General features: G+C 43.7%; 1 protein-coding gene across 1 annotated transcript in view; it reads left to right on the top strand.

The window, feature by feature from the left end:
- Nucleotides 1-22,405, top strand: part of DIP2A (disco interacting protein 2 homolog A) — a 211,677-nt gene that overhangs the window by 57,338 nt on the left and 131,934 nt on the right. The window contains exon 2 of the mRNA XM_026658023.1: nucleotides 17,987-18,058. Within this exon, the coding sequence (XP_026513808.1) occupies nucleotides 17,987-18,058 (72 nt within the window). The remainder of the gene's footprint in view (nucleotides 1-17,986; nucleotides 18,059-22,405) is intronic.

The following is a 22,405-nucleotide window of genomic DNA, read 5'->3' as shown; positions in this document are numbered from 1 at the left end:
CCCCCGTCTCTTGACTGCCCCCTCCAAAACCTCCCTGCCCCTTCTCCGACCCCCTGGCCCCCTTGTTGTTGGCCTTTCTTCACCTAATGTCTCGGTGAACTTGCTCAGGAACTGCCTGAGCCGCTGGGCAGCAGTGGGGGAGGAGCTCCAGACTGCCAGAGCCGATCTGCCATGCAGCGAGGGAGGGAGGGAGGAGGAGGAGCCCTCTCTGGCTGAGTGTCGGAGCCCCATGTAAGTGACACCGTCCAGCCGGCAGCACTGTTAGCCGCGCGTGCTCTGCATCAGGGGGAAGTCCGGACATTTACAAATTCCCCCCGGACGCTATTTTTAGCTTAAAAAGTCAGACATGTCCGGGGGAATCCGGACGAATGGTAACCCTAAGAAACAAAGTTAATATCAGTGACTAGCAAAATACCAAATTGCTTGGTAACTAAAAAAGAATGTTAAACTGACATGATTTTGAAGTTAGCTGGAAAGCCACTGTTCTATGAAGGGATTAGAATAAGGCTAAGTAGTGCCTGATTTATATAAAAAACAAAAAAGAAAAAAATGTAAGGCCTGAAAACAGCTTTCCTGGGGCATGCTTGAGGTGCCTGATTCTTCAGGTAGATGCAACCGTGTATTCTACTTAAGTGTGTGTGCGGCCCAGCGCACTGGCGCCGGAGAAATTTGCCTAGCAGCATCTGCAGAGGGGGCAACACTCGCGCCTCATGGCCGTAGCCCCTCCCCCTGGCTACATGAGGCACCATAGCCCCAACTCTTCCTCAGCTCCTTCTTACTGCCTGTGGCTGGAGTTGGAGCTCTGTGTGGTCTCAACCTCTCAACTAGTTTCGTTTTCTTTTGTTGTATATAGTTAGTCGTACCCTTAGTGTGTGTTCTGGTTAGTTGTAGTAGGTTGTTTAAACATTGTCCTTCGTGTGGGGGAGCGATCCACAAGAGTGATCCCCACACACCGTGCTTGCTCCGTCTCAGCGAGGCCCATGTCAAATAGCATTGAGTGATCTGCAGACCATTTAAGAAATGGACTCAAATGGCTTGGGACCATCAACAGTGTGCTCCTTAAACTGGCTTAGGCCCTCTGAAATATGCCAGCTCCAGTACCACCTGCTGCTGGGCACTGTCTCTGCCATGCTGGGGCAGTCAGAATGAACGTGGCCCAATCCACCTAGAGCTTGAGGATTCCCTCATAGCACGACCAACTCCAACTAAATCATCCCAGCCAGGACTTTGTCAAGCTGGGCCTTAAAAACCTCTAAGGATGGAGATTCCATCACCACCTCTCTAGGTAACCCATTCCAGTGCTTCACCACCCTCCTAGTGAAATATTTTTTAGTGAAATATAGTGAAATATCCAACCTAGATCTCCCCCACTGTAACTTGAGACCATTGCTCCTTGTTCTGTCATCCGCCACCACTGAGAACAGCCTAGCTCCATCCTCTTTGAAACCCCCCTTCAGGTAGTTGAAGGCTGCTATTAAATCCCCCCTCACTCTTCTCTTCTGCAGACTAAATAGGCCCAGTTACCTCAGCCTCTCCTTGTAAGTCATGTGCCCCAGCCCCCTAATCATTTTCGTTGCCCTCCACTGGACTCTCTCCAATTTGTCCACATCCCTTCTGTAGTGGGGGGCCCAAAACCGGATGCAATACTCCAGATGTCGTCTCACCAGTGCCGAATATAGGGGAATAATCACTTCCCTCGATCTGCTGGCAATACTCCTACTAATGCAGCCCAATATGCCATTAGTCTTCTTGGCGACAAGGGCACACTGTTGACTCGTATCCAGCTTCTTATCCACTGGAATCCCCAGGTCCTTTTCTGCAGGACTGCCGCTTAGCCAGTGTGTCCCTAGCCTGTAGCAGTGCATGGAATTCTTCCATCCTAAGTGCAGGACTCTGCACTTGTCCTTGTTGAACCTCATCAGATTTCTTTTGGCCCAATCCTCCAATTTGTTTAGGTCGCTCTGGACCCTATCTGTACCCTCCAGTATATCTACCTCATGATTCTATGATCAGGATTGGGGGGAAGGCATAGAGGAGAACTGACTAAATGAGTCATGCATCTGACGAAGTGGGTATTCACCCATGAAAGCTTATGCTCCGATACTTCTGTTAGTCTATAAGGTGCCACAGGACTCCTTGTCGCTTTTTACAGATCCAGACTAACACGGCTACCGCTCTGATACTTGACTAAGTGATTGGACCTCATGGGCAGGGAGATGTACACCTTGTCTTCCTTACAGATGTGAATTGCTAACCAGCAAGCCTTGTTGCCTAAGTATGATTTTGTTAACTGGACAGCTATCTCCAAGTTTGCAGACCCGCTGCCTGAGGCCTCACGGGAGGAATTTCAGGAGTTTGTCACTGAGCTGCATGCTTGTTCACTAAGATGTGCTTGCAGTCCATGCTCGCCTCGGTCAGGGTGATAACCTCTGTGGTCACCATGCGGAGAGCTTCCTGGCTGCAGAATTCGGGGATTGCCCCTATGTCCAGCAAGACATTGAGGATTTGGCCTTCGATGGCCAAATGCTATTCTCGGACGAAACTGGCAAGACACTGCGCTCCTTCAAGGATTGTAGATCTACCCTGTGGTCCTTGGGAGGTGTCCACTTTGGAAGGTTGCACTTTCGCCCCTTCATATGGGACTCATAACAGTCCACTGTCCCAGTCTGTCTAGAGAATGAAGAGCAGGTTAGTCTCCCTCCACTGGTCCTAGACTCTTTTAAATGGTGGCTGCGCCCACAGAACATTTACCAAGGCATTCCCTTTGTCCAGCCCTCGCCAGCCAAGTCAGTTGTTACAGATGTCTCCCTGATGGGTTGAGGGGTGCACCTGGGGTTGCTGAAAGTACAGGAACTGTGGTTGGAGCAGGAAGCCTCACTCCTTATCAACTTGTTGTCGTTTCAGGCCATCTGCATGTCTTGCTTTTTGGCACCATTTCAGAGACGTGGTGATTCACATACTTACTGACGCCACCACCACAATGTATTACATGAACAAACAAGGGGGAGCACACTCCAGATTGCTCTGCTGAGAGGTGATCAGGCTGTGGCCGTTCTGCGTTGAGGAGAACATTACTCTGATAGCCGTTTGTTTGGGGTTCAGAATCATCTCACGGACCATCTCAGTAGGTATTTGTCCTTAAGTCACGAATGGTCCCTGAAAACAAATGTCCTCTGGGTCATCTTCACAGCTTGGGGCATCCTGACAATTGACCAGTTTGGTACAAGGGACGGCAAGAGATGTCGCCTGATCTGCTGTCGAGGGGGCCTCAGTCTAGGCTCCCTGTCTGACACTTTCCACTGCAGTTGGCAGTCGACTCTCCTGTATGCCTTCCCTCTCTCCCCCCCCCCCCCCCCAAATCCTGATCATCCCTCAGGGCATCCTCAAGCTCATGGTGGTTTGGGCCAATCCCAGCGTGGCAGAGACAGTGCTGGTTGTCCAACCTTCTCACAGTTCCTGTTCAGCCTCCCATCCCGACTTCCTCTTCATCCCAACCTGCTCACTCAGAATCACAGCCGCACCTTGCATCGCGTGCTCAGCTCCTTGCATCTCATGGTGCGGTTGTTGCAGGGCTGATTGAGGAGGAAGAGCAGTGTTCAGCAGCTGTCCAACAAGTCGTGCTCAACGGTAAAAAAATCCTCTACCAGAATGGCCTACTCAGCAAAATGGAAGCAGTTTTCGGTATGATCGTTAGCCCATGGAGTCCAACCAACAGTGGCTTCTATCCAGAACATCTTGGAGTACTTGCTTCACCATCAGTCATTGGGACTTGCACTTAGTTTACTGAAAGTGCATCTGGCAGTGATATTGGCATTTGATCCTCCCTGCCAGTCAGCCTTACCTCAGTCCCTGGAAAAATCATGGAACAGGTCCTCAAGGAATCCATTTTGAAGCACTTCGAGGAGAGGAAAGTGATCAGGAACAGTCAGCATGGATTCACCAAGGGCAAGTCATGCCTGGCTAACCTAATTGCCTTCTATAATGAGATAACTGGGTCTGTGGATGAGGGGAAAGCAGTGGACGTGTTATTCCTTGACTTTAGCAAAGCTTTTGATATGGTCTCCTACTGTATTCTTGCCAGCAAGTTAAAGTAGTATGGGCTGGATGAATGGACTATAAGGTGGATAGAAAGCTGTCTAGATCGTCGGGCTCAACGGGTAGTGATCAACAGCTCGATGTCTAGTTGGCAGCCGGTATCAAGCGGAGTGCCCCAAGGGTCAGTCCTGGGGCCAGTTTTGTTCAATATCTTCATTAATGATCTGGAGAATGGCGTGGATTGCACCCTCAGCAAGTTTGCAGATGACACTGGAGTGGTAGATACGCTGGAGGGTAGGGATAGGATACAGAGGGACCTAGACAAATTAGAGGATTGGGCCAAAAGAAATCTCAGTCTCAAAGATGAGGTTCAACAAGGACAAGTGCAGAGTCCTGCACTTAGGAAGGAAGAATCCCATGCACTGCTACAGACTAGGGACCGAGTGACTAGGCAGCAATTCTACAGAAAAGGACCTAGGGGTTACAGTGGATGCTGTATATGGATATGAGTCAATAGTGTGCCCTTGTTGCCAAGAAGGCTAATGGCATTTTGGGCTGTATAAGTAGGGGCATTGCCAGCAGATTGAGACGTGATCATTCCCCTCTATTCGGCATTGGTGAGGCCTCATCTGGAGTACTGTGTCCAGTTTTGGGTCCCACAGTACAAGAAGGACGTGGAAAAATTGGAAAGAGTCCAGCGGAGGGCAACAAAAATAATTAGGGAGCTGGAGCACATGACTTATGAGGAGAGGCTGAGGGAACTGGGATTATTTAGTCTGCAGAAGAGAAGAATGAGGGGGGATTTGATAGCTGCTTTCAACTACCTGAAAGGGGGTTCCAAAGAGGATGGATCTAGACTGTTCTTAGTGGTAGCAGATGACGGAACAAGGAGTAATGGTCTCAAGTTGCAGTGGGGGAGGTTTAGGTTGGATATTAGGGAAAAATTGTCACTAGGAGGGTGGTGAAGCACTGGAATGGGTTACCTAGGGAGGTGGTGGAATCTCCTTCCTTAGAGGTTTTTAAGGTCAGGCTTGACAAAGCCCTGGCTGGGATGATTTCGTTGGAGTTGGTCCTGCTTTGAGCGGGGGTTGAACTAGCTGACCTCTTGAGGTCTCTTCCAACCCTGAGATTCTATGATTCAGGGAAGATCAGTGTTCTCCAGTTCAATGATAACGAGATTCTTAAAAGGGCTTCTTCATCTACATCCTCTGGTCTGAGAACCGGTTCCCCTGTGCAACCTAAACATGGTCCTGGCAGCTCTGATGGGCCCTCTGTTCGAGCCCTTAGCATCTTGTCCCTTTCCACTCTTGTGTCAGAAAACTGCTTTCCTGGTAGCAATAATATCTGGAAGGAGAGTGTGAGGTTCTAATGGCAGAGCCTCCTTATACACAGTTCTCCAAAGACAAGGTGATTTTACAACCACACCCCAAATTTATGTCTGAAGTGGTTTCTCAGTTTCATTTGAACGAGGAGGTATATTTACCTGAGTGTTTTAGCTCCGGAGGAGCAGTGTCTTCATACCTTAGATGTCAGGCGATGGACAGGACTAAACAGTTTCATGCTTTACCTCGTTTGTCTGTGTCATATGCAGATTGCATGAAGGGTCAAACAGTCTCTTCGCAGATGATCTCCAAATAGATAACGATCTGCTGCAAGATGGCAGATGAAATAGCCTCGGCTACATCCCGTCAGCGCGTGCGAGCTCGTTCTACGAGGGCGCAAGCAATGTTCATAGTGTTCCTCATTGACGTTCACTAGCCATTATGCCATCACCGCATCTTTCAGGGTGAATGCAAGCTTTGGTAGAGCAGTCCTGCAGTCGTTGTTTAGGTAGACTCCAAGTCCTGCTTCCTGGGGGGAAAGAGGGGTTACTGCTTGAGTCACCTAAGTGGGGAACACATCTGCATCTATTCGAAGAAGAAGAAAGTTACTTACTGTATCGGTGGTTCTTCGAGATGTGATGTAGACGTGTATTCCATGAACAAGCCTCTGTCCCCGCTGCATCGGAGTCTCGTGTCCTGTGTTTGGTGCAGAGAAACCGAGGGAGGGTCGGGGAGGTGCCATCTCATGTATCCAGGAGAGGAGCTACAGCCATGAGGCATGAGTGTGCGGGTACTGATAGGCAAATTTCTCTGGCTCTGCTGTGCTGGGCACACACACACCTAAGTGGAATACATGTCTGCATCACATCTCCAAGAACCACAGCTACAGTAAGGAACCATTTCTTCTGTTGTGAGGCAGACATGCTGGGAACGAAAGAGAAAATGCACAATTTGAGAGAGGGTGTTGTGAAAAAAACAATCCACGAGAAGAGGTGACAGGTTGGTAAAGACGTGTGTCTGTGGGGGGTTATTTGGTTAGCACCCTTCAGAATGTGGACCATGCGTGAGCAGATCAATATAATTATTTTGTAATATGTACCTGATACAAATGTATATGGCATATGCTCATGTCTTGTAGTAAAAAAACATCTGAATGTGTGGTAAGGAACTACTTGGCTCTCTAGCATAACCATTCACTCCTCCTGGACTCATGTTCCTGCACATCATCAAGGCCCTGATTGAGGAGGGTATCTTTATTCAATTCATCATTGAATCATGTGCCTAAATGCTGATGAATCGTGGGACTTAAATGCTATTCTGAATAGGGATGGATTTAAGCATGTGCTTAAGAATTTTCCTGAATAGGGGCCACAAGCTCAAAGTGTGGAAGTTTATGGTTTGGGGTGAATTGTTAGTTCCATTTCTGCAGTGAAACATAGGTGTCTGCTTGTGCATCCAGTAGATTTTTCTCTGAGCAGTTAGTGAGGAAGTCATCTGGGTTCCTGGCGATTTATGTGGCTACCTGTGAACCAGCTCTGTTGGTGGCTTTCTCAGGCTGCATCAATTGATATAATAGGACTCCAAGCCCTGTGGTTCCAGCTGTGTGACAGGCTTCATGTCTTCCTCGTTCTGTTTTTTATTCTTTCCCAGCCCTTTCACAATAATTTCTATCATGCTGTAAGTCTATGTGGTGCTTACTACTCCTGAGGGCATTATGTGCCAAAAAATTTAAAAATCTGCGCCAAAAAAAAATAAAAATTCTGTGCACAATATTTTAAAATATTGCCAAGTTTTATTTGTCAATATATAAATGCAGAGGCTCCAGCATGGCAGTTGGGAGCACAGGCCACTGGATGCATGAAGTTCAGAGATCACCCCCAGGACACAAACTCAGCGGTAAGACTGCACCCAACCCTGACACAGCACAAGGCCTGGACCTGCCCCAGAAACAGCCTGGGGCCCCTACCCCTCTGCGCCAGACGCACCAGGTGTGAGGCAGGCAGGAACCAAGTGTGGAGGGATCCAAGTGTGGGGTGAGAGGATTCTGTGTGGGACAATCTGGGTGCAGGCAGCGCAGTGGGGGGTCTAAGTGTGGGGGGATGTGGATGCACAGAGGCTCGTTGGACGGGGGTTCCAGATGAAAGTGGTTGGGGCTCAACGGAGGGGTCTGGGTGTGGGGGGTCTCAGCTGGGGAGTCTGGGTGCTGGGGAAGGTGGGGCTTGGTGGGGTGGGAGTCTGGGTGCAGCTAGTTGGTTAGTGGCATGGAGGCTCGGCTAGTGCAGGAGGTGGGGCATCAGAGCGGGGGCTTGATTGCAGGGAGCTCAGTCAGGGGTGGTCTGGGTGCAGGGATGGGGGTCTGGAGGTAGGGCTTGAGGTTCAGTTGGGTGGGGTTTGGGTATGGATAGCTAGGGGGGTTCTGGATGTACCAGGTGAGGCTTGGCAGGGGTGTCTGGGTAAGGGAGGTCCAGATGCACAGAGGTTGGGCGGATGGGGGAGCAGCTCCCCATACATCTACCCCTCCCCCCACAGCTAAGGAGCGATGGGGGCAGGAAGCAAGGGAGGATGCTGACCTTCCTCCAGCTGGGGGAGGTTTCTGGGGGTGGGTCTGAGACAACCCCAGACACTCCCTGCAGGGGAAGAGGAAGTCCTGTCCTCTCCTGCCTCCAGCCCAGCCAGGACTAGCAGCTAATCCCAGCTCAGGGTAGGAGCCACTGGCTGGGGTGCCCCCAGCCCCATGGTGATTTACCTCTCCACTGGCTGCTCCGGGTGCCTGAAACGATGTACCTGCGCTGCTAGAGAGTGGTGTGTGACTGCTCTTGCAGCTTCCCTTTGCTTCCTTGTCAGAAAAAGTCATTTTTCTGTGGGGGACATGAAATTTGCACATGCGCAGTGGCCCAGAATTCCCCCAGGAGTAGTTTACGTACATAACAAGAGACATGCTCACAGCCTGAATTTTCTTTGTGTGCAATGAATCACTGTTCCAATCTCAAACTTAAAACTTATGACTGGTGCCTCCAACTCCTCTCCCCTTCTTCTCTTGCTATATGTCCCCTCCTTCACCTGTTCATTCCCTCTCATTAATTGCAAGCCACCGATTCATTATTTTCTCCTTGGCACCACTGTCTTTCCCTGTGAGTGAGAGAGAGAAATAGAAGGGAGAGGGAATGAGGAAGCCCTCTCTACAATCTGGTAGCAGCAGGTGTAGCCATAAGAAGCAAGATCACTGGACCGTCTTCTCTCCCCACTCAGCTGCACACAAGAGGCAGTTTCCCTTCATGACAGTCACTGATCTATGAGCTTCTTAGGGGAAATGCTGGCAAGGATTAATAAGGAAGAAGTGAGTTTTGAGGGAGCTGTAGTTTACAGGTAGGGAGCCTAGCGCTTGTTTGAGGGGTAAGAATCATATGGTAGATGGAATGACAAGGAAATAAAGGAGAGAGGTTTGAGAAAAGTCTGGAGGACGGACGAGGAGTAGGTGTACATGAAAGCAAAGATGTAGATAGGAGCAAAATCGGGAAGTGCCTTATGTAGATGAGCAATGAACAAAGACATAACATGGGTAATGCATAAAAATCAACTTTTGTATTTTGTCAGTTGTAATTTAATTTGATCAGATATATGGTAAATGTACTGTAGATATCATAAAAATGAAATTACAGTGCAGCTCACAGTAGTTCCTGTTAATCTGAGATGTAGAGAAAACCGACCAAAGATTTTTGGATGGATTATAAAGTATTGTGTAGCAAGCTCCTACTCCTAGAGAAATGAGACAAAAGGTAATTTACCATAGATTCAAGCAGGAGATTGTCAGTTAATACCAAGACTGGTTAGCCCTAGTTCCACTCTGCCCCTTGCTCTGCCCCCATCCCCAGCTCCTCCCCCATCCCCAGCTCTGCCTTCAGCCCAAGCTCCACTGCTGAGGAAGCCTTGGTTGTGCAGTAATGGAGGAGAGGCACGGACAGATTAGGGTTGCCAACCCTCCTGGTTTTGTCAGGAGTCTCCCGGATTCAGGCTTATTTCCCAGAGGCTACTGAAGCCAAACTGGGAGATTTTAGGTCGCTAAAATCCGGCGGCACAGCGGGACTAAGTAAGGCTGCCTGCCTGCCCTGGCCCCGTGCCGCTCCCGGAAGTGGCTGACACATCCCTGTGCCCTTGGGGGGAAGGGGCAGGGAGTCTCCGCGCGCTGCCCCTGCCCCAAGCGCAGACTCTGCAGTTCCCATTGGCCGGGAACTGCGGCGAATGGGAGCTGCGGGGGCAGTGCCTGCAGGCAGAGAGAGCGCGCAGAGACACCCCACCACCACCAGGGGCCGCAGAGACGCGCCAGCTGTTTCTGGGAGCAGCGCGGAGCCAGGGCGCCTTACTTAGCCCGCTGCGCCGCTGACCGGGAGCCACCCGAGGTAAGTGCTGCCCAGCCAGAGCCCTAACCCCTCACCCCCTCCTGCCCCCCAATCCCCTGCCCCAGCTCTGAGCCCCCCCTCCTGCACCCAAACTCTTCCCCAACCCCAGGCTCATCCCGGAGCCTCCTCCCACACTCTGAACCCCTCGGCCCTAGCCTGGTGAAAGTGAGTTTGTGTGGGGGGGACGAGCGACGGGGGGAGGGGGCATGGAGTGATTGGGGCCTCGGAGAAGGGGCAGGGCAAGGGTGTTTGGCTTTGTGTAATTAGACAGTTGGCAACCCTAGGACAGATTCTGTTAATGGTAAGGGGGGGGAGAGACTGGAAAAGTTTGTGCGCCACTGCTTTAGGCAATATTTTATACATTTATAATAAAGGGAATTTGTATTCAAGACCAACTTGAACTCCTTTCTGGTTCAAAACTTCTGGTTCAAAAGAACCCCAAACACTTGTGCTAACATTTTTTATGACATGTTATGTGAGGCCTTGGCAACGCAATGTCATGTAACGAGTCAAGCCTAGAACAAAGATTTGTTATTTATAACAAGGAAGCAGACTAGCAATTTACCTACAATTGTGTAATGATAGATATGTGAAAATGCAGTATTGTACCGTGATCAGTTTGTATGTATAGCTTGCCTGCTATTGCAAATAACATTTGGCCAGGGATCTTCCGATAAACCTGGACTAGGAGCTGTGTGGGGCAGGAGCAATAGCACTTGGCATAATGGGGACCTATTCTTTGATTGGAGCCTGTAGGTGCTACCACAATATAAATAATGTCTTCCCACAACTTGAAGTCTCCTGAAACCCATGTATCAAACAGTAGAATCTGTAAAATTCTTTAAGCTATATCTTATTAAACCAGTTGACTGTACTTAATTTGAGAGACAATAGATTGACCTCTCTAAGATGCCTGTAGTTTGGAGGGGGAGGGGAATAAAAATAGCAAAAAAACCTATTTTTCAGAAGGTCAATATCTTTTCTTCATTTTAATCAATTTGAATAACTGGTCATTAACTTTTGGGGCTTCCTCCTCTGGATCCCACACAGCTGGAGGCCACTGTGAATTTAGCCTTTAATTCCTTCAAATTTTACTGTTATTTTTTATAGCCCAGTAATCGTTTTGATTTGTATTCAAATAGCACCCACAAGTGCTTGATGCAATCCACAAGAAAGACTTGATCCCTGCTCCGAAGAGATTATCATCTAAAACAAGCAGCATTCAAAAGGTGCAGGAGAGGAATTACAATGTGATTATAATGTAATGATCATTTTTAATTTTTATCCCCAAATATCCCTTTCTCTGTTATTGGCTGGCTAATACCTTGGATCTTGAGAGCAAATTTAAAGAGGAGGGTAAGTGGTCTTATGGATCAGCTCCTTAAATTGCCCTAAATAAAAAGATTTTATCATGTGCCTCTTATCAGTTTTTAAATACACATCTATCCAGTAGGAGCAAGGATGGTCTCATGATTAAGGCTTTGAACATAAACTCAGATCTGAATTGTATTGCAAGTTCTGCTATAGTCTTACTGTGTGACAATGAGCAAGTCACTTACTTTCTCTTCCTCTGTTTCCTCACATGGAAAATAGGAATAGTACCTTTCCTCCCAGGACAGTGGGAGCCTAAGTTCATTAATGTTACTACAGCTGAGTGCCATAATAAAAGCTGCTTAGTTTTCTCCCATCTGGGTATAGCCACATGTTGTCTTTTGTGTTGTACTTAGACTGCAGGCTCTTTTGGGCCTAGACTTACATTTTGTTAAGAGTTTGTACGGTGTCTAGCACAATAGGGTGCTGGTTCATGACTGGGGCTCCTAGGCAGTACAGCAAAAGTAGTAAATAAATAGACATACATTTGAATACTTGAATACTACTTTGACACAATACTGGGTTAATGGATAATTATTTCACTCTTCATATTGCCTTTCTGACACAGTAATCAAGTTGGATTCATAAGGATTAAATAGTGCATATTTTGGTAGTACTTAGTCCTTGAGTAAGACAAAGTTATGAATATGGTATTTCAAGGTATGTAAAATAAGCTTTTCAGAGGTCTTCATTGTGGTACTGCATCTAGGTATTTTTATCAGTACTATGTAAGACACAAAATAAATTTAGGTCAGATACAGTTTTAAAGCATGTCATTGTTGATCTGCTCAACCCTTGCTAATGTGTTCATTCAACTTCTCATGTTTCTTTTTATGGGAAGCACAGTGCATCCCCTACCAGATGATTTTTTCCCTACATGCACATAGCTTTTTCTTATTAAAGGAAAAGACAACATTCATGATTTACCATAATGGCATGATATCAAAGCTTTATCTGCTTTAATTACCAAATTAAATCCTCTATGTGAAGACTGTAACAAGCTTTACTGTAAAGTATAACTGTAGTATATGAAGGTTTTGTATGAAACATATTTTTAAAAGATGCCTGATGTTTATTGTAAACTCACAGTAGTTGAAATGGATTAAAAATGCATCTTGAGTTATCCATCTTTTAAAATTCGTTTTAAATAGTTCAAATGTATTGCAAGGAATTGGTTATATTCTGTAGCTCATATCTGCAGTAAATGAAAAAGCCAGAGTCTTGTAATGACCTGATGAAAACCATTCTTAGTTACTCTCTCTCACTCTAATGTAGCACTAGATGAGTTTGTTTGGGTTTAAGTCACAGACAGAAAACTTGAATCTCAAATATGACCAGTTTTTCAAATAATTAAATTGTAGCAGCAGTAGCTAGAATTAGACTGGTGCACCTGCGTATTTATTTAGAGTGGGTGTCTGTCAGTCGGCTCCACTCCATAGAGAGTGCTAATGGGATTGACCAGGATCTGTAGGACCAGCTTTTCCTTTTCCCTGTGGAATAAGATAGGGATTTACTTAATCACTAGAACAACTATTCATTAATTGGCCTAACTGAGCCTGGATGCTTGCCATGTTGCTTTTGTGATCTAGATACTTAACCTGGCTTGCACTTGCGGGGTGCAGACACTTGCTCTAGAGGCAAACGATTAAGATATTTCAGAACCTGTTAAGAATTTATTAAAGTGCAGAAAATCTTTGAACTCTTAATAGAAATACAGAGGTTTTGGGTGTGGAGTAGTGCATGTACACAGCATTGTACTACAGTAGATAGAGGATGGGACTGAGGGTTTTGTTCCTTGCTGTGTCACACACTTTAGTCACAGTGGGCCTGTATGTTCCTCAACTTCCTGATCTGTAAAATGGTGGTGACAGTGCTTTGTGGATCAGTGGTATTTAAATCTGTGTTCAGGATGGGATTTTCCAAAGTGCTCAGTGTCGATCTAGATTTTCTCTCAAGATAATGGTAAAACTCTCATTGATTCCAGTCCGAGCAGAGTTAGGCCAACATCGAGCGTATCTGAAAATCCCATCCTTGCTTTGTAAAGGACGTGATCCTTTCTATGAAGAGGCATTGCAGTTACTAGATAACTAATACTGTTGTGTAATTGAAAACAGTAATTTTTTTTCCATTTTAATTTCTGGGCATTAAATGACATAAAATTGCTTATCTGTAGGACTGTCAGTTGTAGTTCTAAATTGTCATACCGTAGTCAAATTTAGTCTCGCATCTAGTACCTGATTTTTAAGAGATGTAAGGGCTTGTGTACACAGCACAACAGTGTGTGCTACAGGGTGTGATTTCTAAAGCAGAGTAGTGCACTAATTGATCTATGTAGACCCCGCTAGTGAGCACTAAAAGTTCTCTAGTGTGCTTTCATATACCTCTAGTGCACACCAGCAGGTTCTACGTGGACGAGTTAGTTCGGAACATTAGTGTGCTTTAGAAATCACACCCTTTTAGAGCACTTTGCCACACTGTGTAGACAAGTCCTAATACTATCCAGCAGCTGCTTGTTTGGGCCGAGCCTTTCACATGCACTTGATGAATTTGTGCATGAAAATGTGGGTACATGTGTGCTTTCTTAATATGCAGACCGCGCTCAGAATTTCCCCATCTATTTCCCCATAGTTTGACTCATAATATTATTTTCTTGATCGTGCTATGCTAAATATACCATTTTGAAAGGTAATTGATGCTCTCAGTATACTTAACTAACAGAATTCTAGAAAGAATATTATGTGCCCAAAAATGCCTGTTGGAAGTCAAACCAGTTGGCATGCATGATGATCCTTTACCAAGTGATATCAACATATACCATGTGCTACACAAATCCCTTGTTATCTTCCTAAGTGTGACAAAAGTAGGGGTGGAGAATTGAAGCTGAGGTTTCTTGCCTCCTTCATGTATTTTTTATTTTTATTGGCTACAAATATTTTATTGGTTATTTTATTTTAAAATGGATACAAAGTTTATTTTTCAAGTTTTAAGAGTTAATATTCAAATCAAAATTTATTTTTAGTTAGCGAATAGTTGTGACTTAAGGCAGTGGGATAGTATTTGAAAGAGATTTCAATAATGTTTCACAAACTTGCACATGCGTTGAGGAAGTCTGCTCACCACTATTCAGCATTACCCAGCGCTAAGGGCCCATCTGTTTCTTGTGCAGCTCCTATTGCTACATTTTTCAGAGACATAACCATTTAAAATCAGTTAAACTGACAGTGACTAAATTACCTTGTGATAAATCATAACACGTTCCTCAGGTAGTTTAGAGGATAATCCTGCATTTTAGAATTTACCTTTGTGTACTTGTGTTTAATTTTTCTGATCTCTTTAGATAAAGAAAACTCCAGTCCTTTCCTTTTTCAGACATTCATTTCGCTCTAATCTCTGACACATTTTTAAAATATGTATATATTCTAAGCCGCAGATTGACAGCTCAAACCCTCCAAGCCAATTTCTAACTTTACACAGAGATGTTCCCAGCTGGTTCACTGGGACTGAGGAACATCAGGCGGCTTTTGTCTTGTCTAATAACTGGGGAGAAAGTGAGGCTAAATGACAGCAGCTGTGGCCCTGCAACACCAGATGTGCCTCTGGGACTGAACTCAGGGTCCTTTTCTTTAGGAAGGGGATGGGAATTACAAAGGAACCCAACATGAACTGGGTTAATCCCACTGTGGCACTGTGTATGTGGTGGGGGTGGGGTGCAATTGTAGAGTAGGGAATCCACCCCTGAGCTTTTGAGAAAGGAACAAAGAAATATCTGCTGTGCAGTGTCTGTCTTTCACTCGGGGCCCTGAAGATCTACAGAGAAGCTTTTGACTTTAGACTTTTCCTAACCTGATTCAAGAAAGCGCTCTTATTCGTAATTCCTTTTTATTCAGTAGGATTAATGACCTTGTACTTGATGTGTCAAAAGAGAAAGTTTATACAATATTCTGACTCTAAGTGAGGCTTTTTTCCCTTAACAATGTGCTCGGGTCTGCTGCTGCTGTGAAGATCCTGTCTGTTGGCTGATATTTGATAAGTGCCTTGCAAAGAAAGTTGACATAAGGATTATTTGGGCTGTGGTTCAGAGCGATGAAAATGATGATCTCTCCCAATTTAAGGTACTATGGTAGATTTATCTCGAATTACGTGTAGCACTCAGTGATTTTTGTAGTGTTTGCTGGGAGAAGGAGATTGCTTCTGTTCTGTTCAATAGTTTTTATTTTTAAGACAAAATATGTTTTCCCAGATGGTAGTCCTTTTTACAGAACTGAAAGCAATGTATCCTGTTGGTTTGGTAAGCTCCCTTTCCTTTTGTATAAGTGATTTCTGTAATAAACGTGCCTTTGTCTTTTTGCTCAGATTTCCCTGGTACACGTTCACCAGATGTATTTTTGAAATTCTTGTATTGTGAATATTTATAACTTTACGACTTTCCTAGCATACTTTTCAGTTTATATTTCAGGAAAAATACAATCCAAAATATTATTTCTCCTGTGTACAAAGTGTACTTTAAACAATATTTATAGATCTTTAGTAAAAATTTGAAGTTATGTCCATGTATGTTTAATGTTTAGTTTCAACAATTCTCAGTAATTTTAATATTTGTAGGGGTTTTTTTGAACAGTACCTGCCAGTTACTGTAACCTGTTCGTGTGCTAACATGTCATGTACACATATTTATAGGTTTGTTTTCCTTGTAACTGATCGTGGTGCTGGAGTAATTTCACTTGTGTGTTATCAATGAATATTGATGCAGGTAGGAACTGGGGAGTTGAGGAATGCCTGTGCTTAAAGCATATGTTATGACGGTACAGTTGAGAACACTGAAATGGTTATCCTCCAGTATTCTGAGGGAAATGGACAAGTTTTAAGGACCAGGTTTTATTCTTTTTAATGTCTGACAGGCATGTGTTTTTATTCATACACATTCAGAGCCATGTGATATACATCAGTAGAGTGACTGCATACTTAGTGTTCATCCAATGGGCATTATGGGTGCCACTTTTCTGGATGAATGCTGCGCATCAGTTATCAGCAAAGTTGTTTATTGCTGAAACTTTTTTTATTCTCTCTCTATTTTCCAGACTTTAATTTTTTGGTTCCCTCTCACAACAGGATGGAGACAGAAAATTCCTCAACTTTTAGAAAGCAGTTGGTTCTGTTTGGTGATGTTACCTAATCCAGGTCTAGGACTCTACCAAATTCATGGTCCATTTTGATAAATTTCATGGTCATAGGATTTTAAAAATGTTAAATTTCATGGTTTCAAACATTTCAATCTGAAATTTCATGAGGTTGTAACCGTGGAGGTCCCAACCCAAAAGGGGGTTGAGGGGGTTATAGGGTGATCACAGTATTGCCACCCTTACTTCTGCGCTGCTGCTGGTGGCGGCGCTGTGTTCAGAGCTGGGCAGCTGGAGAGCAGCGGCTGCTGGCCAGGAGCCCATCTTTGAAGGCAGCACAGAAGTAAGGATGGTAATATTGCGACCCTCCCTCCCCCCCCAAACAATAGCCAGATTTCACGAGGCAGACCAAATTTCATGCTTCATGATGCGTTTTTCATGCCCGTGAATTTGATAGGGCCATATCCAAGTCCATGTACTTTTCCACACACACAAAAAAAGTGTAAGCTTTTTGGTAAGACCTAGGCTTTCTTTGTATTTACGTAGTGTGTCTCATACTGTGGTTACTACTAGAAACAAATAATAATGTGTCTGAAATGTATTTCATAGCAGAAGCTGAGAAAATGCTCTTGACATACTGTCCCAGCTTCAGTTTATACTTTTTGCTGCAGCTGCAAATTTCTCTAGCACAGTAACAAGAGGTTTGCTTTGTTAGTACTGTGTGTGGAACTGCAAAGTTTTCCCCCTCCTCCCCAATATGTAGTGGAAAAATATGAAAGGGGGGGTAATCCACCTTCAAGAACCAGGGACTGTTTTGAAGAGAAATTTTGGTTTACAAATTATTGTTCCACATAGTGTCTATCCTGAGCATGAGCTAAAGAGCAGATTTAAGCTACTTGATAGAAATAATTTATGATAACTTTGCTGCAAGCTTTATATGAAGCTTTTTCCTTCTGTTTTTCAGAAGTCATGCAAATCTTAGTCCCCAAAAGTTCTCTTAACAGTAAATAAATATTTCTAGAAAAATAGAATTGTTCTACATTTCTCTTGTAGACTGGGATATATTATGCAAAAGGAAATGTCATGGTTCGCAGAGACACAATGTATGCAAATATGGCTGAAAACGCAATGATTTGTATGTCAACTCTCCAGAATCGAGATTTGTGCTGAAAACTGATGTAATTTGATGCAGTGTTGAAAAGAGGAAACATTAGAAAAAAACCACGCAGGTAGTAAGATCTCAAACACTTATGAAAAAGTACTGCACATCCATTTTGCTAAAGCATCTTCTGTTAAGCCTTGGTGCAATAAACATTTCTGGCATCACAGAATGGTCTGATTCAAAGCACATTGTCTGTACTGGTTTCCTTTAACGCTACAGATCTTTTGTACTGCTGTAGAACTGTTGTGCTCTGGTAGACAGCAAATACCCTCTGCAAAGTCAACCCTAGTACAGGTACTAGTCAAACACACATGCACTCATTACGGATCTGACTTCAACCTGTAGACGCTTCCAAGTTTTGTAATGGCTTTTTATTCTTTTTTGGTTTCATGCTGTTGTGTCCAGGTATTACACCACATATGGTATGTAAGGTCATGCATTGTTCCTATATCCTGCCCAATGGCTAGACACAAGTGTAATTCCTTTATTTAAAAAAAAAAAAAATCCTAAGATACCATTCTGATAACGGATAGGTGTATTAAAACACACTGCGAATACTTACTCTTTTCTTTGTTGCTTTAGGAGACATCACTCAAAAAGGATATGAAAAGAAAAGGGCGAAGCTACTTGCACGCTACATACCACTAATTCAAGGTAAGAGATTTAAACTATCTGAAAGTTTCAGGGAAGCCTTTTGTGCTAAATGATTATAAAAAGTGATCTGTATATCCACTAAATCCTTAATGAGCATTGTCCTGAGTTAGTGTTGTTACTAACTTTATAGAAAACTCTGGGTTTCTTTGTAGTAAATAGAATTTCAGCCCCCATTCGAATATCTGAGTGGACACATTGTGGTAGGCATCAGACCTGAATGTTAGCAAGCAGGTTCAAAAATTAAGCTTCTATCTTCTAGCTAGCTATCTACAGCAAACAAAGTATAACTATGCAGAGCTCTATAATGAAATATTGTTATCAATTGTGACCGGGAGAACTGCATGGTGACTTGCATGCCTGGACAGGGAGAACCGCATGGTGACTTGTCTGCCTGGTGCAACATCTCAAGACATCTAGATAGACTCATGTGTAGTGCTGGGGAGGAGCTGGTGGTCGTGGTACATGTAGGTACCAGTGACATTGGGAAGGATGGAGAGAGGTCCAGGAGGCCAAATTTAGGCTGCAAGGTAAGAGATTGAAGTCCAGGACTTCCATGGTAGCATTCTCTAAAATGCTTCCAGTTCCACACGCAGGGCCAGTTAGACAAGCAGAACTGCAGGGTCTCAATGCATGAATGAGATGATGGTGTAGGGAGGAGGGGTTTAGATTTATTAGGAACTGGGGAAACTTTTGGGAAAGGGGGAGCCTATACAGGAAGGATGGGCTCCACCTAAGCCAAAATGGAACCAGATTGCTGGCGCTTAAAATTAAAAAGGTCGTAGAGCAGTTTTTAAACTAAGGGCTGGTGGGAAGCCGACAGGTGCAGAGGAGAATGTGGTTTGGACATCCCTTATGGGAGGATCTATAAATGGAGATTCCCTATGTCCTAATAAGGAGGAGAGGATGGAAGATAAAATACAGGTAAGATCCGATGAGAAACAGTCAAAAGAAAAAAAGTCCCATTCAATTACAGCATGTAATGGCAGACAGCTAAAAAGTGACAAGTTTTTAAAGTGCTTAAATACCAGTGCTAGAAGTCTAAACAATAAGATGGGTGAACTAGAGTGCTTTGTATTAAATGTGAGGATATTGATATAATAGGCATCACAGAAACTTGGTGGAATGAGGATAATCAATGGGACACAGTAATACCAGGGTACAAAATATATCGGAAGGACAGAAAAAGGCGTGCTGGTGGGGGAGTGGCATTATATGTGAAAAAGCGTAGAATCAAATGAAGTAAAAATCTTAAATGAACCAAACTGTACCATAGTGTCTCTATGGATAGTAATTCCATGCTCGAATAATAAGAATATAGAAGTAGGGATATGTTACTGACCACCTGACCAGGATGGTGATATTGACTGTGAAATGCTCAGGGAGATTAGAGAAGCTATTAAAATAAAAAACTCAATAATAATGGGGGATTTCAACTATCCCCATATTTACGGGGTACATGTCACCTCAGGAAGGGATGCAGAGATAGTTTCTTGACACCTTAAATGACTGCTGCTTGGAGCAGCTATTCCTGGAACCCACAAGAGGAGAGGCAATGCTTGATTTAGTCCCAAGTGGAGCACAGGATCAGGTCCAAGAGGTGAATATAGCTGGAATGTTTGTTAATAGTGACCATAATATAATTAAATTTAACTTCCCTGTGGCAGGAAAAACACCACAGTGGCCCAACATTACAGCATTTAATTTCAGAAAGGGGAACTACACAAAAATGAGGAGGTTAGTTAAACAGAAATTAAAAGGTTCAGCACCAAAAGTGAAATCCCTGCAAGCTGCATGGGAACTTTTTAAAGACACCATAATAGAGGCTCAACTTAAATGTATACCCCAAATTAAAAAACATAGTAAGAGAACCAAAAAAAGCCACCGTGGCTAAACAACAAAGTAAAGTAAGCAGTGAGAGGCAAAAAGGCATTCTTTAAAACGTGGAAGTTAAATCCTGGTGAGGAAAATAGAAAGGAGCAAAAAAACTGGCAAATAAAGTGTAAAAATATAATTAGGAAGGCCAAAAAAGAATTTGAAGAACAGCTAGCCAAAGACTCAAAGTAATAGCAAAAATTTTGTTAAGTACATCAGAAGCAGGAAGCCTGCTAAACAACCAGTGGGGCCAATGGACGATAGAGAGGCTAAAGGAGCACTTAATGATGATAAGGCCATTGCGGAGAAACTAAATGAATTCTTTGCATCGGTCTTCACAATTGAGGATGTGAAGGAGATTCCCAAACCTGAGCCATTCTTTTTAGGTGACAAATCTGAGGAACTATCCCAGATTGAGGTGTCGTCAGGGAGGTTTGGGAACAAATTGATAAACCAAACAGTAATAAGTCACCAGGACCAGATGGTATTCACCCTAGAGTTCAGAAGGAACTCAGATGTGAAATTTCAGGACTACTAATCAGCTTCTGTACCAAATGACTGGAGGATAGCTAATGTGATGCCAATTTTTAAAAAAGGCTCCAGAGGTGACCCCGGCAATTACAGGCCAGTAAGCCTGACATCAGTACTGGGCAAACTGGTTGAAACTATAGTAAAGAACAAAATTGTAAGACACATAGATGAACATAATTTGTTGGGGAATAGTCAACATCGTTTTTGTAAAAGGAAATCATGCCTCACCAATCTACTAGAATTCTTTGAGGGGGTCAACAAGCATATGGAAAAGGGGGATCCAGTGGATATAGTGTATTTAGATTTTCAGAAAGCCTTTGACAAGGTCCCTCACCAAAGGCTTTTAAGCAAAGTAAGCAGTCATGAGATAAGAGGGAAGGTTCTCTTATGGATTGGTAACTGGTTAAAAGAGAGGAAACAAAGGGTAGGAATAAATGGTTCGTTTTCAGAATGGAGAGAGGTAAATAGTGGTGTCCCCCAGGGGTCTATACTGGGCCCAGTCCTATTCAACATATTCATAAATGATCTGGAATAAGGGGTAAATAGTGAGGTGGCAAAATTTGCAGATGATACAAAACTACTCAAGATAGTTAAGTCCCAGGCAGACTGTGAAGAGCTACAAAAGGATCTCTCAAAATTGGGTGACTGGGCAACAAAATGGCAGATGAAATTCAGTGTTGATAAATGCAAAGTCATGCACACTGGAAAACATAATCCCAACTATACTTATAAAATGACAGGGTCTAAATTAGCTGTTATCACTCAAGAAAGAGATCTTGGAGTTGTGGATAGTTCTCTGAAAACATGCACTCAATGTGCCACAGCAGTCCAAAAAGTGAACAGAATGTTGGGAATCATTAAGAAAGGGATAGATAATAAGACAGAAAATATCATATTGCCTCTATATAAATCCATGGTATGCCCACATCTTGAATATTGTGTGCAGATGTGGTCGCCCCATCTCAAGAAAGATATATTGGACTTGGAAAAGGTTCAGATAAGGGCAAAAAAAATGATTAGGGGTATGGAACGGCTGCCGTATGAGGCGAGATTAATAAGACTTGGACTTTTCAGCTTGGAAAAGAGATGACAGGGGATATGATAGAGGTCTATAAAATCATGACAGGTGTGGAGAAAGTAAATAAGGAAGTGTTATTTACTCCTTCTCATAACACAAGAACTAGGGGCCACCAAATGAAATTAATAGGCAGCAGGTTTAAAACAAAATAAAGTATTTTTTCACACAACACACAGTCAACCTGTCGAACTCTTTGCCAGAGGATGTTGTGAAGGCCAAGACTATAACAGGGTTCAAAAAAGAACTAGATAAATTCATGGAGGATAGGTCCATCAATGGCTGTAAGCCAGGATGGGCAGGGATGGTGTCCCTAGCCTCTGTTTGCCAGAAGCTGGGAATGGGCGATGGGATGGATCACTGGATGATTACCTGTTCTATTCATTCCCTCTGGGGCACCTGGCATAAATAACTTAATCAAGGTGTCATCATTACTGCTTTAAAAGAGTAAGATTACGGGATAATTTTAATTGGAAAAAAAAAGTTACTGAAACTACCATTCATAAATATAATACAAATATTTCTAGATCTTTCTTGTAGTTGTTTACTTTTCTTAGTTTTCTTTAGTCTTTTCTGACAAATAATTCAATTTATTATTAAACTAATGGATACTGTTACTTGCCATTATCAAGCTACAGGTTTTTATTTTTTTTTTTAAATACAGATTTTGGAATAATGCTGCTTGTAACTAACATTACATTTGCCACTCAGACAAACTACAGTGTCTGCTGATAACTGACATACACTACCACTTCTACAAATTATTTTGGGGACCGGTTTGATGGAGAAATCGGTTACCAAAAATTGTTTATTTTAAAGTTATCATTCTAACATAAAAATTGATGGTATAGTCTGAGTTAAAAGCAATT

This window comes from Terrapene carolina, unplaced genomic scaffold (assembly GCF_002925995.2).
Source record: "Terrapene carolina triunguis isolate 2854851 unplaced genomic scaffold, T_m_triunguis-2.0 Scaffold391, whole genome shotgun sequence".
Lineage (NCBI taxonomy): Eukaryota > Metazoa > Chordata > Testudines > Emydidae > Terrapene > Terrapene triunguis.
Note: the sequence above shows the minus strand (reverse complement) of the source record. Positions and strands in the feature narration are given on the sequence as shown.